General features: G+C 46.1%; 1 protein-coding gene across 5 annotated transcripts in view; it reads left to right on the top strand.

Moving 5' to 3' along the window:
• The window catches only part of LOC125949228 (cadherin-87A), a 137,298-nt gene that overhangs the window by 93,411 nt on the left and 28,887 nt on the right, over positions 1 to 15,000 (top strand). For all 5 annotated transcript variants that reach the window (XM_049676046.1, XM_049676047.1, XM_049676048.1 and 2 more), the window contains 2 exons: positions 1,768 to 1,973; positions 13,147 to 13,290. In XM_049676046.1, coding sequence (XP_049532003.1) covers positions 1,768 to 1,973; positions 13,147 to 13,290 — 350 coding nt within the window. The remainder of the gene's footprint in view (positions 1 to 1,767; positions 1,974 to 13,146; positions 13,291 to 15,000) is intronic.

The raw sequence follows: 15,000 nt of genomic DNA, 5'->3' as shown, positions 1-15,000 counted from the left end.
AATTGTGTGTATTTATGAATAAAATTGGAGTTAGTAGCTGGAGTCGTATTTCTAATGATCTATGCCTACAAGCATGAAGTATGAGCCAAAGCTTTGTTGAGAGGAAATGTTCCCTATTGGATCCTTTTTTTTAATTTTCAATTTACAAGTGAATAAGCTGATACAACAAATTTTAAGCAAGCGATCAATGAGCGTAGATGTAAATATCAACTTATTGGAATCGTTTTATTTTATTTCCAGTACAATAACAAAAGAACATTTTCTTTTTATTTCTCTATTAACCCCGACGTTATAATTTTTACTCTATTCGGAAGGTATAAAACCTTCTTTCATTATTTGTATAAAGGTTAACTTTTGGTCTTTCAAACAATGTGCTGGAAGACCTTAGCTCTCTTAGAATATGGTGTTTAGGTTTATCCGTTCTGAACGTCCTCCAAAACGCTAGAAGCTACATTCATCTCTCGTGTATTGTAAACATAAACTCTTCACAACCGATAAATTACACTACGAATCGAAAAAACCATATTCTCCTCTTCGTAAACTTGAACGCAGCACGATTTGCATCAACCACGAGCGAGTTGATTTCCAATACATTTCCTTCTCACGCTCCAAGCGTTTGCAACCGTGAACCTTGATCTCTGTAGTAATGATGACATTTCTTTGAAAAGCACTCGGCACCACTCGGTTGCTCTCGAGCACTAGACTTTCATAGAACTGCGACACTTTATGGTGCAGTGAGTGAGAACGGCATTGCAGAAAGCCTCAACTGGAAAGAACTTTTGCTCCCCGGAGGCAATTTACATCGGTATCGGTCCGTTGCTTCGTGGAGGTTCTTGCCACTCCCCTAGTTTTGCGTCGCTCTGCTGTCGTTCTGTGGCGTAAACAACTTCCAAGAGAACACCTCCTCTTTGACACTGCTTACACTCTCTTGTGGGTATGTGTGTGTGAACTCACTACGGAACGGTGAGAACGGTGCAGCAAGCAGCCGACGACCAGCACACCATTCGCCAAGGGACATCGACGACACGGGAGGAAAAGAAAAACAAATGCCGTAATAAAAACCACCCTCACGGCGTCAGTTCGCGAGATGGAAGCAATAGTTTTACGCTGCTGCCAGGCTTTTTTTTGCTTCTTATTCCACATTTTCACTCAGCACATGTTATTGGACGACCATAACCTTGCTCCGGCGAACCAGATGGTGTGTTTGGAAATCGCAGTTTCGCGGATTGCAATTTGCCCTCGAGGCCGCACGAAACAGTGTAGCGCCCATCTTCTGCAGCATAAAACTTTACCTTTTTCGATTTACTTTTATATAGAGAACAGCACTAACATACGAAACATTCTATTCAATTGCTGCGCATTGTCAATTCAATCAAACTTCGATATAAAGTAGTGTTTTTCCGGGTTGTTTGAGTTGCTTGTTGTCGTGCTGCAACCTACATCCCAACGTCCATCTAGACCGTGTAGAGTGTGCATTTGAATAGAGTAAGAGGATTACACAATTCAATACTCGCTGTCCAACAGATTGAAAAACAACAAAACAGAACAAAACATGTTTGGTTTAATTCCTCTCGCAACCTCGCCCACGTCCACAAAAACACCCACACAACAGATCAGCGTTCATCGACAACACTCTGAAAGCTTCCGAAGGCTATCGGATGTATGCCATCAATTATGAGCTCATAAATTATATGAAATTAGATCGGAACACGTGTTAATCCTCCACCATCCCTTTTCTCTCTCTCTCTCTTTTCTTCCTCTCTACAGGTCACTGCAACCTGCCACCCATATTCACCCAGGACATGAACAATCTGGCGCTATCGGAGCAGACACCGGTCGGATCGGTTGTGTACAAGCTCGAAGGCTACGACCCGGAGGGCGGTAACGTTTCGTTCGGGCTGATCGGGTCGGATAATTTCATCGTCGATCCCGTTACCGGTGATGTGCAGGTGATCAAGGAGCTCGACCGAGAGGTAAGTTTGGCGCGACCGTTTCGCTCTTTTGCACGCCGCCCTGTCCTGACCTTGTGTCGTGTCGTTTGGTGCCCGGTGCCGGCCCGGTGACATCAGAACCCTGAAACCGTAGCCGCAAGCGCAAGAAAAATGACAATGATGCTGTGGTTAGCTAATGGCAAAAGACATAAATCTTGCTTGGTTTTACCGCGTCGCGAGCGCCTCTGTGCTGCTCTGTTCTGTACCCCCGGGCCCGGCAACGCCAAGGCGGTTCCATAGAGAGTGTGTGCTGGTGACCACACATTTTCCTACCCCGGGCAACCGGGCATGATCCATGAACATACGTGGTGAAAATGATGCAAGCATATGTCTTGCCGGCGTTACCTTGTTCCGTGAGGTGTGAACAGGGAGCGAGCGAGCGAGTGAGTAACTACTGTTGCCGGCGACGACGTCGACTAGGCGGACCTTACTAGACCTTCTTCTCACTCGCACTCGCACACTCTCCCGTCCAGGTCGACGGGGCTACCATTTTGCAAATAATGTGTTAAAGCTTTTCGTCGATTTGTTTTAATCATCTTGCATCGCATCGCATCACCAGCAGAGAGAGCTCTCTTGGCATTGAAAGCGAGCCTAGCAATTTAGATTCAAACAACGCAGTGTAGTATGGCATTGTGATGGTGAGTAGCTTTGAAATGAGTGCCACAGCTCCTGGCGGCTTGTGGCTGTTATTTATCTCAGGAAGCCTCCGAGCTTAACCGAGGTCTTCGGTCCGTCGAGAAGCATTGGCCAAGAAGCTTTGTTGGAAATGCTGTGTGACCTCGGTACCGCAGCGCATCCGGAGCCTAGTGAGTGTATTTCAACCGAGACAGCCCGGCCATAAGGACATAAGCAACAGTTAAGGAGTTAAGCACAAGAAGCGCAAACGAAGGCTGACAACCGGGGCTTTACCCGGGGAACCCGTGGCACACGCACTCGAGCATTGTGTTGGCAAAATGCATGAAATGTTCCTGCCAGGAATCCCTCTCCCCTCCCGGGTCTTAAGGGTCCAAGACGATGCCAAGACGATGGCAAGTAATTTACGATTCAATTGTGCCCTGTTGAGTGGAACGAATCCTTCCGAAGCTCGTCGCTTCGTTTAGCGCGTTCGTGATGCTGTGCTGGCACATTAGCTTACCAACAATCCCGTACACTTGCGCGCTTGCCGGATGGGCTACTGATCCCCTAGTGTTCTCCCCAGTCCCAGTCAGAGCCAATTGGCCGGAGGGGTAGGGGCCCGGCTGTCACTTCTGAATTGGCCGTAGGTTATTTTATGAAATCAAAATGGTTCATTAATTACGCTTTGGTCCCGTTGGCGTTGAAACAGCTCTCGGGATGCCAAGGAAGGCTCTCCGGTCCCTCGACCAAGCGGCAGAAGGCGATAAGACCTATCAGATTGACAATAAAATGTAATCCTTATAGGAAACCCGGGCCACATTCGCCTTTCTCCAAGCCATGCAAGAGCTTGGCTTCCGTTCGATGCTCTATTGTGTGCTTGCTCTCGCCCTCTCTCTTTGTTCTTTGTTTGTGCAGCACCATCGGCATCGGTGGATCCGGAGACAGACATGACGTACCTAGAGACCGATGCTGGCTTCCCCTCTCCCTTCCTCCCTATACCTTATGCGTAGCAGCACACCGCACACTAATCGCATAATCTGGTACCGTTTGTTTGCTTTCTTTTCGGTTTCGGGGGCGTTCGGGACCCCTCTCCCCACGGGTTCCAATACACGGCGATAACTTGCATCACTGTTAACGGCTAATGGTTTGCCAGGGCCAACGAGGCCAGGCTTAGCTATCGAGCGATCAAATCGGATTTCGTTTTGTTTCCGCCACCGGAGCCACTTTAGACTTTGCCGTAAAGCATTTTGCGCTATCAGTCAACACACTAATGCCCCCACGCCACGCTTGAGCCAAATTAATGATCGACTTGATGCGTGTGTGTGTGTGTGTGTGTGGGCCCATCCAACTTGAGCGGCTAATTTTAGGATAACGGCGATTTTTTTTTTATTCCCGTTTAAATGCATCAATGGATCGATAGCTGCGAGTGTAAATAGATGTTCCGAAATTTCCGGTCCTACAACCACAACAAACAAAGGCGCTGCGTTGCCGGATCTCTTGGAAGCATATTCCGTTTGGACAATTACACAAACAAGTAGACTCTCGGGGCTCAACTGACTTCTACACCAGACTAATGATCAAACAACCGACTTGCTGGCCTTCATCCCATCAAACCGACGGCACTGCTAGTTCCGGTGGTTACTCGAAATGTGAGCTTCCCGGCAGTGCTATTTACAAAAGACACCACATTTCACATTTGAACGGAGTACAGGCAACTGACAGCTACCTGAATGAGCCTGCCGGATGGTAGTAGATGGCGATGGTTGTAGCTATGGCAACTTGCTTACTCTCAGCAATCTCTCCGATCACCGTTTGGAACCCGGGCACCTGGGAGGATTCAAGGTTCTTGAGGGTATCAGGTTCTTGCCGACCAAGCATAAACAATAATGCATTAAATATTCATCATTCGCCCTGAACTACGCTGATAAACTGCGAACGAGTGGATACGAGTATGATGGAGAGAGACAGACAGAGAGAGAGAAGGAGAGTGAGAGAGTATAATCAAGCAATGGCGTAAGCAAGTCAATGCTTATTTCGCCACAAACACGGCATGCACCGTGCTTGACATTGTGATATCCACAAGAAGGTACCGAACCACGAGTTCACTCCAGAGTGTGTGTGTGTGTGTGTGTGTGTGTGTGTGTGTGTGTGTGTGTGTGTGTATGTTGGCACATTCCCGGAATTACCATCGTCGTCAGTCCCCGGTCGACCGATGCAAATGGTTTGTTATGCATATTCTTAAGAACCAACAACAAGTGCAACAAACTTCATCCTGCCGTACCTCAGGACCGTAACCGAGAATACATTTTTGATCCACACACGCATGTGTGTGTGTGTGTGTGTGTGTGTGTGTGTGTGTCGGGCGAGGCTTTGAAGATGTTCATAACGTACGTCATTGCGAACGTATGAATATCGAGCAGAGCCTCGATGCTTCTTTGTGTGCAGGTAATGAATTCGCATAAAGCAAAACCAACGCACCAGCACATGCGTCAGCAATAACTCCGAAATGTCCTTTTCCATTCACCGGAATTTGTCCATTTTTCTATCACCATCACCATTACTATGCAGAGAGTTCGACAAACGAAATCCAAACCAGCGAACCAGCCCGCGTACCACAGAACGCCGGTCCTTTGAACTGATCCAGATCCGTCACCCAGGAAACCGGAAGCCACTCGTAATTGTGAACCGTTTTGCCGGTGGCGTCCAAGCACACACACACGCGCGCGCACACACGCACGCACAGCGCGCACAGAAGGGTAACTTTCGACCCTTTCGAATCACGAAAATTCAATTGTGAGCAAAGTTTTTGGGGTTTGATTGAGCCGGAAGGAAGAAGGAACACACACACACACATATACACGGGTGCCCACATAATGGTCGGTGCTGGAGCGTTCATGCTTCGGAGGTCCTCTCGTGCCTACACCAGCTTGACACCTTCGCAATGCTCGACCGACAAACGTGCTGGTTGAAGCTGTGGTTACCAACCCAACCACCAACCAACCCACCGACACTACTCGACTCCAAGAAAAGGCTCATCCAGCAGCCGCCGCCAAAGGGAATTCCTTCCCAAGCAACCACCGCTTGGCGTACCGTGGGCGTACTGGTGTGCCAGGCAAAAACTACCTCCATCCGACCGACCCTTGGTCCAAGGGGAAAATGAGAAACGGAAGTGCATTTACCAGCTTCGCTTGATGCTTGATCTATATGCTAATTTCCGTCGGCTTCGTCGGAGACGTGCACCGTACGTACCGTACGTTTGGACCCGCGCTCACGATGTAAAGGGAAACTCCGAATAATGGCGGCCTAGAACTGGCTGGCAACGAGCAGCAGCAGCAGTACCAGCAGCTCCAACCTGGGCTAACTCCCGGCCAACGGGGCTGTCCCTGGTAACGGGTTTTGCAAATTAGGGATCCATTGAAGTGGTTTTGCCGAGGAGGTGAAACTTTGGCCGAACACACGGGCCGATCGCTTCCGGTGAGACCGACGCCCAGGACCATCCAGGATCCAGGAAGATTCAGGGAAAGTTTCGGAGCAAAGAAGGGTTTTTTGAGGTTACCATGGTAAACCTGTACCGCGGGGCGGGCGAACGGGCGTTGTTGCGAGTGAAACGGTGCTTTTCTCGGCTGCCGGCTGTATCTGCGGCGTACCGAAAGTGCGAAAATCCACCAGAATCTCACCTTCGTACTCGTGTGTGTGTGCTCGGGCAGTGGATTTATGTGTTTTGTAGGGTTTTCAGGAATGATCTGTTAGTCAAACATTTGCACCATTTGCAGATGAAACTTGCATGTTTCGATTGATAGAGAGTGACTTCCTTACACTTTGTTCAGATTATAAGGTGATAATTGCCATTTTTTTATGTCGATACTATAAGACTTTGGACCTAGAATTTGACGGAAGCATAATGAACTGACAAGCCCTGAATTAAATTTCCGATCCTTTGGAAAAAAAATTGAATATTTTCAGTTTTCCAAAATGAACAATTAATGGACGTAATGATGAATTGAAGCAGCTGCTCTATTGCTCTTATTATCTATAGTGTTGGTGGACGTAGCAAAAAGGCTAAGCGTGGCTAAGTAAAGATGATTAAAACTCGAATGTAGAACCATAAAATAAAGTGACAGCTTTATCTCAAGAAATTTGTCCGTACATTTTTCATCAATATAACTATCCGCTTTGTAAGGGGTAGCAGCATTGGCACTAGAGGCGTTTTTCAAAACTACAAAGTTGATGTTTATTTACGCAATAGCTCAAATTCGACGTAACACACGGAGACTGTGCGAAGGTCGATCGAAAATTTTCGAAACATACCACCATAGTAATACCAACATCATATAAAATCAAGATAAACATTCTAATCTACTCGAAAAAGCAATATTTTTCCTGGATTTAAACACATTCCTGCTAAACAAAATAACAAATTCAACGAACAGCGCTGGTTTGCTTACCAATACTCCTGTATTTTTTTACAGATCTGAGCAAAACCATTTAAAAGTTCTTTGCAAATCTCACATTGTATAACATTTTGTGATAGCATATAAACGAGTTTTGCAAAACTACTGTATACATTAAAGCTTGTGGTTTTTTGGTTGGTTTCATTTAAATGTTTCAACACCACCGCATCCAATAACATTGAGATATCGCAAACAATAGCTAACCGCATCATTCTATTTGCGGACACAGCACACGACGCATGCTCGTGCTCATCGTCTTCTTCTCGCGCGTATCTTCAGGCATCTAATTAGTCGACCACAACTAACAAGCAGGATAATCGCTCGGCACTAAAGGCCTTCACTTAGAAAGGGCTCGGTAGTAATCCTTCAATCCAGTACAAACGATCTAACCATCGATTGGCCACACCGAGGGCCACTCTTACCGTCGGGTGAAAGTAGTGGAGGGTGAGAAGGGTGGTGTGATCTCACGAACCATCTCGTCTGTAATTGCCCGCCTCTGTTCCTTATGGCGCCCATGGTGGCTGATGCTTTTTCATGATTCCCTAATGGAGTAAATGGTGCTCGGGCTCGGGCGGTTGGTGTGCGCTAGTGTGTTGCGCTGGCCACAGTCCATGGACCAAGTCGTGAGACTGGTTAGAACGTTGTGTGAAAGCTCCGAAATGGAAAAATATTCCCCGGCTGAGAGCCCGCCCTTGCGCGTCTCTTTATTGAACGTTTTACTTTGTTTCACGGTTCCCCGTTTGCCCGCGAGCTTTTCCCCAGCTGACGATAATCTCCGTGAAGTGCATCCTCCAACGTCCGATACACAGACACACACAGACACGTGTGGGATGTGTAGGTGTGAGTGAGTGTGGCGCGAAGGCAGCAAAAACAACCACCCACCCCCCGGACACTCGACGAAGCCAGCAGCATTTGGATCGACGATCGCTCCAAGAAACAATGGCAAAGTGATGGACGGGAGAGGCACGACGCGTTGTGAGGTATGCCGAGGCTCAGGGCCACTCCTCAACCCACGGCCATGCACGGCATCGACGGTATTTTTGCCGTGTCGCTCGAGTCTCGCGAAACAGAAAGGAATCTTTCTCTCCTGGCGTGCGTCCTGTGGCTTGACGGTGGTGGTGGTGGTGCTGATGCTGTTGCTGCGAACCAAATTCCATTCCACACGGAATCTGGCCTGAGACTGGCACGCCACGAGAAAGGAGGAAGCAGAAAAGCACGAGCAGGAAGGAAACATCCACCTCCGGGAGCTCCATTAGGGGACGGGGGGTCCCTTTCAGCGGTTTAGAATGTGTGTTCAGCGCCAATGTGGTTTATGGGGTTTCCGGGCATTTTGGTTCTGGTAAACAGCACCACAAAATGGGGCGGATGGAGAAAAAAGCTTTGGCTCATTCTCCAAAAAACCTCCAAAGTAACCCCGACGGTGGTGCCGACAGCGCAAAGCTCGCTGATCGATGCTACGCGGTGCTCGAGACGAATTTTTGTGGCTGACAGGAAGTAAAGAAGGGTTTCGACGGCCTTTGCCCAATCGGATTAGAAAACTCACTCCTTCTTTCCCTCCCAAAAAGCAGTGCACGAAAATGAGTGTGAGCATTTTCCGAAAACGGTGCAATCCGGTCAGATTACATTGTAACACCATCGTAAGCCGATCATTAGAGGATTGCACCGGAGCTGATTGCCTGACCACAACCAGGAGCTTCTAGGCCCTGAAGTCTTAGCCTTCGAATCGAATCGAGAGTCTGACGTTTATTTTGAAAATAATTGACAATTATAACATAATATCCTACGGTCGGATCTTGGTCCAAGTGGCCAGTGCATGCAAATCCGAATTTGAATTTCATGCAATGGACTTACTTCTGTCTCCAACAGTAACGCCCAAGAACACTTGCGGCGAACCGATAAGCGGTTGTTAAATGTGTTTGATCGTACGCATAAAAACTGTTTATCTCTCCTATTGTACATACCAGCACACACACACACAGTCACACGTTCGACAATTCAAATACGTTGCGTTGCGTGGTTTCCATTTACATACATGACCGACTCGGTCCCGGAAAGACGCAGACGGCGACCGAAAGCAACCGAGGGCCTTGTTTGACAAATCCTATTTACCCAAAGATAGCAAAACTCTCCAACAAATGACCTGGGGCCACACTGCTACTGCCACTGCCACTGCCACCGTCGCAACAGCACCAACATCTACTCCCCCCATCGAAAAAAAAAAACGAACCAAACACACGATCACACGAAACAAGCGAAAGCAGTAGCTATAGGCTCTTGCGGTGGGGTGGAGAACGCCATGAAAACATGTCAGTCGGTAAACTAACCCAATGGAACAGGCGGAGAAAGAAAAATCGTCCCGATTTCCCTAGTCTGCCACCCCAACACCCCCCAGCAAATCTTTCCCACAAACAACAAGACCTTCTCGTCGGATGAAAACGAGATTTGTAAGGGGAGAGGGGGGGGGGACGGTGGTAATGCTTCTGGCGATGCTGGAATCTCTGGGTGCGAGGGGAATGCTGCTGCTGCGCCATTGCGTTGGGGCGATCCTGACTGGAACGACTGTTCAAGAATGCTCCGGCCTTTCGCCCGAGGATAAGAATCGTTTACGGGCCGAAGGGAAGCCCCTGCCAGGATGCCAGGGATGCTACTTCTAAAACGCCACACACACACACGCGCGCGGAGACACGTGTTCACATACAAGGGTAGCCCCGAGACCCCGACATGCGTTACCGAAGAGCTCTGAACACTTCGCTGAATGGCGTTGGAGGCGGCATAAAAGAAGAGACGAGTGAAGAAGGAACGCCAAGCAATAGTTCACTCCGGACTACGGACGAATTCGATTTGGAGTTCCGGTGGAGCGATATAAAGAGAGATGGGAGAGAGGCGTGTGTGAAAGAGAAAGAAGGGATCAATAAATTGGAAAATAAAATTAATATCGACAACTCAACGGCGAGAGCTTCTTCACCAAACCAACAGCGCCACCATCGTTCTAAGCCCGACATCGAGACACTTGTTTGTCGGTTCGGTCCGGGCATCCGGGGAGGTAAGGGAATCCGAGCCAGTTAGGTCCGTCGTAGCATCCGTCCGTCCCACACAGCCACATGTGTAGTACTTCATCTTGCTTCACACCCTTTGGCTTCGGCATCACGAGAAGGCAAGCATCCTTCCCCTTTTTTCGCTTCGTGGGGCGCTTCGCTTCTACAGAACGCTGCCCGTCCGACACCGTAATCGAATCCGTCGCTCGCCTCGTGACGCGCATCGTTCGATCGTTGGTGGGTTACGGTCCGTTCCGTTCCGTTTCGGGTTGTGTGATGTAAGTTTATAAAATTCATTAAATGGCCGGTCGGTCGAAGTCGAACGCGCCGGAAAGTAAATTGAACAGAACACGAGCGGGCACCGACTGCTCGTAACACGTGGTTGTTAGTCGTCAATTCATCTTTGACCGATTCCACAATTATTGCTCGCGTCGCGTCCATCACGAGCGACCGTAATCGAGTGATTGAGAGTCGATAATTAGGTTAGAGGAGAAAGGAAAAGATTTTACCTTGGCCAAGGAATTTCTGGTCGCCGGTCTGGTGCCCGGTAAATGCTTCGCTTATCTGGGATTAATCCTAACGATCATTGCGTGGCATCAATGACCTTGCGCTGGTGAGGTTTGGCATGTTTCCCTTTCCAGAATTGCTGTATTACTGATCAGCGGACGATGGCGCCGCCAGTTTTCAGATCTAAACAATACTTACTTGCTTTCTTCCTTATACGACGCTACAACAAACGAGTAATGTCCGTCTTTTGGAGAAGATTCTTTTATTCCGTGATCGAGAGGACCTTGATTTTCCAGTCATTTAGTAAAACCAATTAGGAATCGGTTTTGGTACCGTCGTAATGGAGTATAGGGGGTTATTAAGCCCTTCCTGTCCAAATGAAGACGTGATACGATCTTATGGACTGAATTTTCATCTATCGTTCTCATGGCCTCAACACCAGGTGCGCAGTCTCAGCCGCGTTGTGTTGGTTTTGTTCATCATTTCTCCTCACAAACAGGACCAATTATTATTTTAGGATTATATTGCCGATGATGGTGCTATTCTATTTTTTTTATTTTTCTTGAGCACCTTCCCCGCCAGCTTGTTGCGCTGCGCTGGAGAATCATTGTTCAATGACATCTCTACCATCTCAGCTGATAAATTAACTGAATTTATTACCTTTTCCAGTACTTTTCTAATGAAGAAGATCTGATCTGATCAGTAGTTGAATTCCCTCCAGGGAATCCTCTCCCAACTGTCTCGTCAGAACAGGAACAGAAAGAATATTTTGTATACAATATTCATCTCTATGCCTTATAGGGACATTGCTGCAGTTTAATTCATTTACTCGAAAACGGCACATAAGTATTATGTACGTTGAATGGCATTGCAGTTCGGAATTTTCGACTCTAGGACTCCATCATGTCACATACATCGAAACAATAGCGTTATAATTAATTAGCTCAAGAGTCTCTTCGGGCTTCATGGTCATGACGATCTTTATACAGCGTTGACCAGAGCGACGGTCGCACAAAAAATCTAATTTTGATCAAATCAGGGCCAGCTTGCGCTTGGTCCTCGTGAAATCCTCGCTGTTGAGTTGAGCTTCAAAATAATCTATTCCAATGTCCTCGTTCGACGGTGATAATTTTGAAGAGTGCAAAAATTCATTTGTCCTCTAGTAGTAGTGGTACGTGCGAGTCACATTTTTGACCCCCGCGTCACTGAGCAATAAGGCATTCTGCTTTGCTATGTTCCGCGAATGTGAACATACGAAAAAAATAACGCCCTCGAAGTATCAGAAGTAGGTGTCGATGTCGTTTTTTTGCCCTCTCGGTAAGGGCTCTTGACCGGGTTCAGGCTCGCTACTCGTCACCGTCGGTCGATGGCTGGAGTTGCGTTATAATAATACCGTTTGCTTATGTTTCGCTTCGCCCGTTGGCCATCGTAGTATCGGCGTCCAGACAGCATATCGTCAGAGATCTCTACTCTGGAGCATCCGGCCACGCTTTGGCACAACAAACGGTCCCTCTAATGAAAACAACGCACATCCGACATCCAGAAAAAAAAATGTCCCCCCAATGTTGACCGACGATCCGATCCGATCCGCTTGCGGCGCTGTTCCAAAGGACATTATGAATAAAATCCTCATTCCATCGGGCATCCATCAACCGTCGCTGTACTGGCAGGCTGGCTGGCTAGCTAGCTGGGCCGCGTGTATCACGATTTTCCGTCCTTCCCGGATGATGATGATGATGATGCGTGTGTGACCGGTTTTTGATAGTGGCCTTGTTTCCGCCGGCTGCGGACAGCGGGCATCGAGCGAGTGATGGACGGAACGAAACGGAATCTGCATCGAAAATACACATTCAGCATAAACCGAATTATTCATTCTGTTTGCATCTTCTGTTCCGTTTCATTTCGTTCTATTTCATTCTCGCACAGCTCTCTCCTGTTTCATCTATTTTTCCGTTTTCTATTTCCGTTTTTTGTTTTTGCTGCTTTAATACGCTTTGGCACGCTCGACGGTCGACGGTTGTGACCGATCGGTATTTATTTCCATCCCAGTTCTGTTGATTTTGCACTCGCCCTCGGCCCAAAAGTTCCGGTTTTACTAGGAAAGTTATTCGTTGATCGAAAAAAAAAACACGGAGAGAAAGGGAAAGAGCAAAAGAATCGATTCCCAAAACAGAGAATACATAAATAAACACTAACGCGCAAAAAGCATCACATCAAACGGAAGTAAAAACAATATCCGTCTCACTCACCGTTGCCTTAACTGTCAGCACACACACACACACACACACACACACACACACACACACACACACACACACACACACACACACACACACACTCCCAGTACAGTAATCTCGACCTCTACCAAAAAAGATGCTCGATTGATTTCAAATACTAGGACAATGGGTCAATGTGAATCCTCTAACCACCGTTGGTCTTCCCTCTGTGTCATTCTTTCACAAAGTAATCTAACAATATTGGCAGTTCGCAAGAAGACAAAACTATTGTTTTATACACCTTCCGTTTCGTTTTCTTTTTTACTTTCAGTCCCAGGACACCCTCTCGTTCTCGGTTTCCATTCGCGACCGTGTCAGCGCAACCGGTATCGAGTCGGAAAATGACAACATTGTCAACGTACCGATCACCATCATCGTGCTGGATGAGAACGACAATCCGCCCGAGTTCCAGAATGTAAGTATTTGTTTGTCGCAAACAGTGCACCAGCTGCAAGTATTGCAACATAGAATCCTCGGAATAGTTGTAATTAAGTTCCAATAGAAGATAGGAGAAGACTGTCGGAGCAGTGCTCAAGCCCGTTAATATAACTGGATAGCCGGAGAAGAGCGGGACAAAAATGTGCATCAAACTTTTATTGTGCGATTACTTTTGCAACGAAAACAATCAAGATGCACGCTACGTATCAAATTGTTACTAGGAATGCAGCCGAGAAAGACAATTTAAAAATCTATCGTGCTCATCTCCAGTGGCACTAAAAAAATACCATTTTTAATTAAATGTACGTAATCGGCTCTTCTTGAGTTGAACTGAATAGATACAACTTGTGGCAGATTGTATTGCTTTGTCATTAGCAGTGTGTAGAATACTCAAGAATAGGCAAAGGAAGTATGAGGCGGATAATTTCATGTAATAATTTTCTATTTTATGCAAAACTATGATTTTGAATTAAATTTTGAGGACCGCTGTTGATAAAATCATGTGGAACCATTATTTAAAAAATCTATTTAAAAAAACAACTCTCCTAAGTAATCTTCCCCTTGTAGGTGCTTCATGAAAGTATTACAAATATCTCATACAACAAATTACATTTTTTTGCAGATTTAAAAATACAGATTTCAAAATAACGGTGTGCATTTTGCACTCAAGTTATATTTTCAGCGAATATTACATTTTTTAAAAAGATTCAATCAACTTTACGAAACGGAAATTAAATTGTTTAAAATTTTGAATCATGATTCCCAAGAAATTAATTAAAATAATCTAAAACCCTTATCAATTTTCGACCCTGTGACGAAAATTATCTAATTTATGCATTTAAGATAGCAGTACTATAAAAAAGAAGATGCATTGCCAGTTTGTAATTAGTTTAATCTCGTATACCAGGTGTATGCATATGAAACCGCCTTTTTTTATCAAGAAAAAATGTTTATTCTGCGAAAATGGAGAAACTCTTATTCTTCAAAGAAATGGCAATAGTTAGCTATAAATTTTTCCTATCTTTTAGGCAATTTACAAATACCTCGCCAAAAAAAGTCAATCTTTTGTTTCGAACCAATTACAGGTCGATTTTTTCGAACTTTTGTAAGAATGGAAGCGTTGCTCGGCCAGTATCTGTCCCAACGATGCAAATGAGTGTTGATTCGATAGAGCCAAGTCTGGTGAGTTAGCCGCAAGCGATAAATGATCCCAATTGAGGTCTTGTATAGTCTTCTTGGCCGGTTTTCCACGGTGTGGCGAAGCATTTTTATCGAACAAAATCGGTCTGTTTTATCAATTTCGATATTCCGGTCGATTTATGCGGTTTTTACGGTTCGAAATCGATAGAGTGTTGCTTGTATAGCTCGCTAATAACCCTTTCGCCCAATACGGTATGCAATTCGGTGTCTTCTAACGTTTTTGGTGGTTTCTCGCCATACTCGTTTGTTACATTAAAATCGCCATTTTTAAATTTTTAAAACCACTCTTTGCATTGTGTTTCATAAAGAGCATGCTAACCATGAGCTTCGATAAGCATTTGATGCGATTCTATCGCCTAGTTTTGAAAATAGAGGCAGAAAATGATCGATGTCGGCATTTTGCAGTTTTTAAGGACGGAACTTGCCATTTTGTACACAATGAAAATATTAGTTGTAGTGTGAAATTAGAACTATTGTGCACTGATTA

This window comes from Anopheles darlingi, chromosome 2, assembly GCF_943734745.1.
Source record: "Anopheles darlingi chromosome 2, idAnoDarlMG_H_01, whole genome shotgun sequence".
Classification (NCBI taxonomy): Eukaryota; Metazoa; Arthropoda; class Insecta; order Diptera; family Culicidae; genus Anopheles; species Anopheles darlingi.
This window is presented reverse-complemented; position numbering and strand designations above follow the sequence as displayed.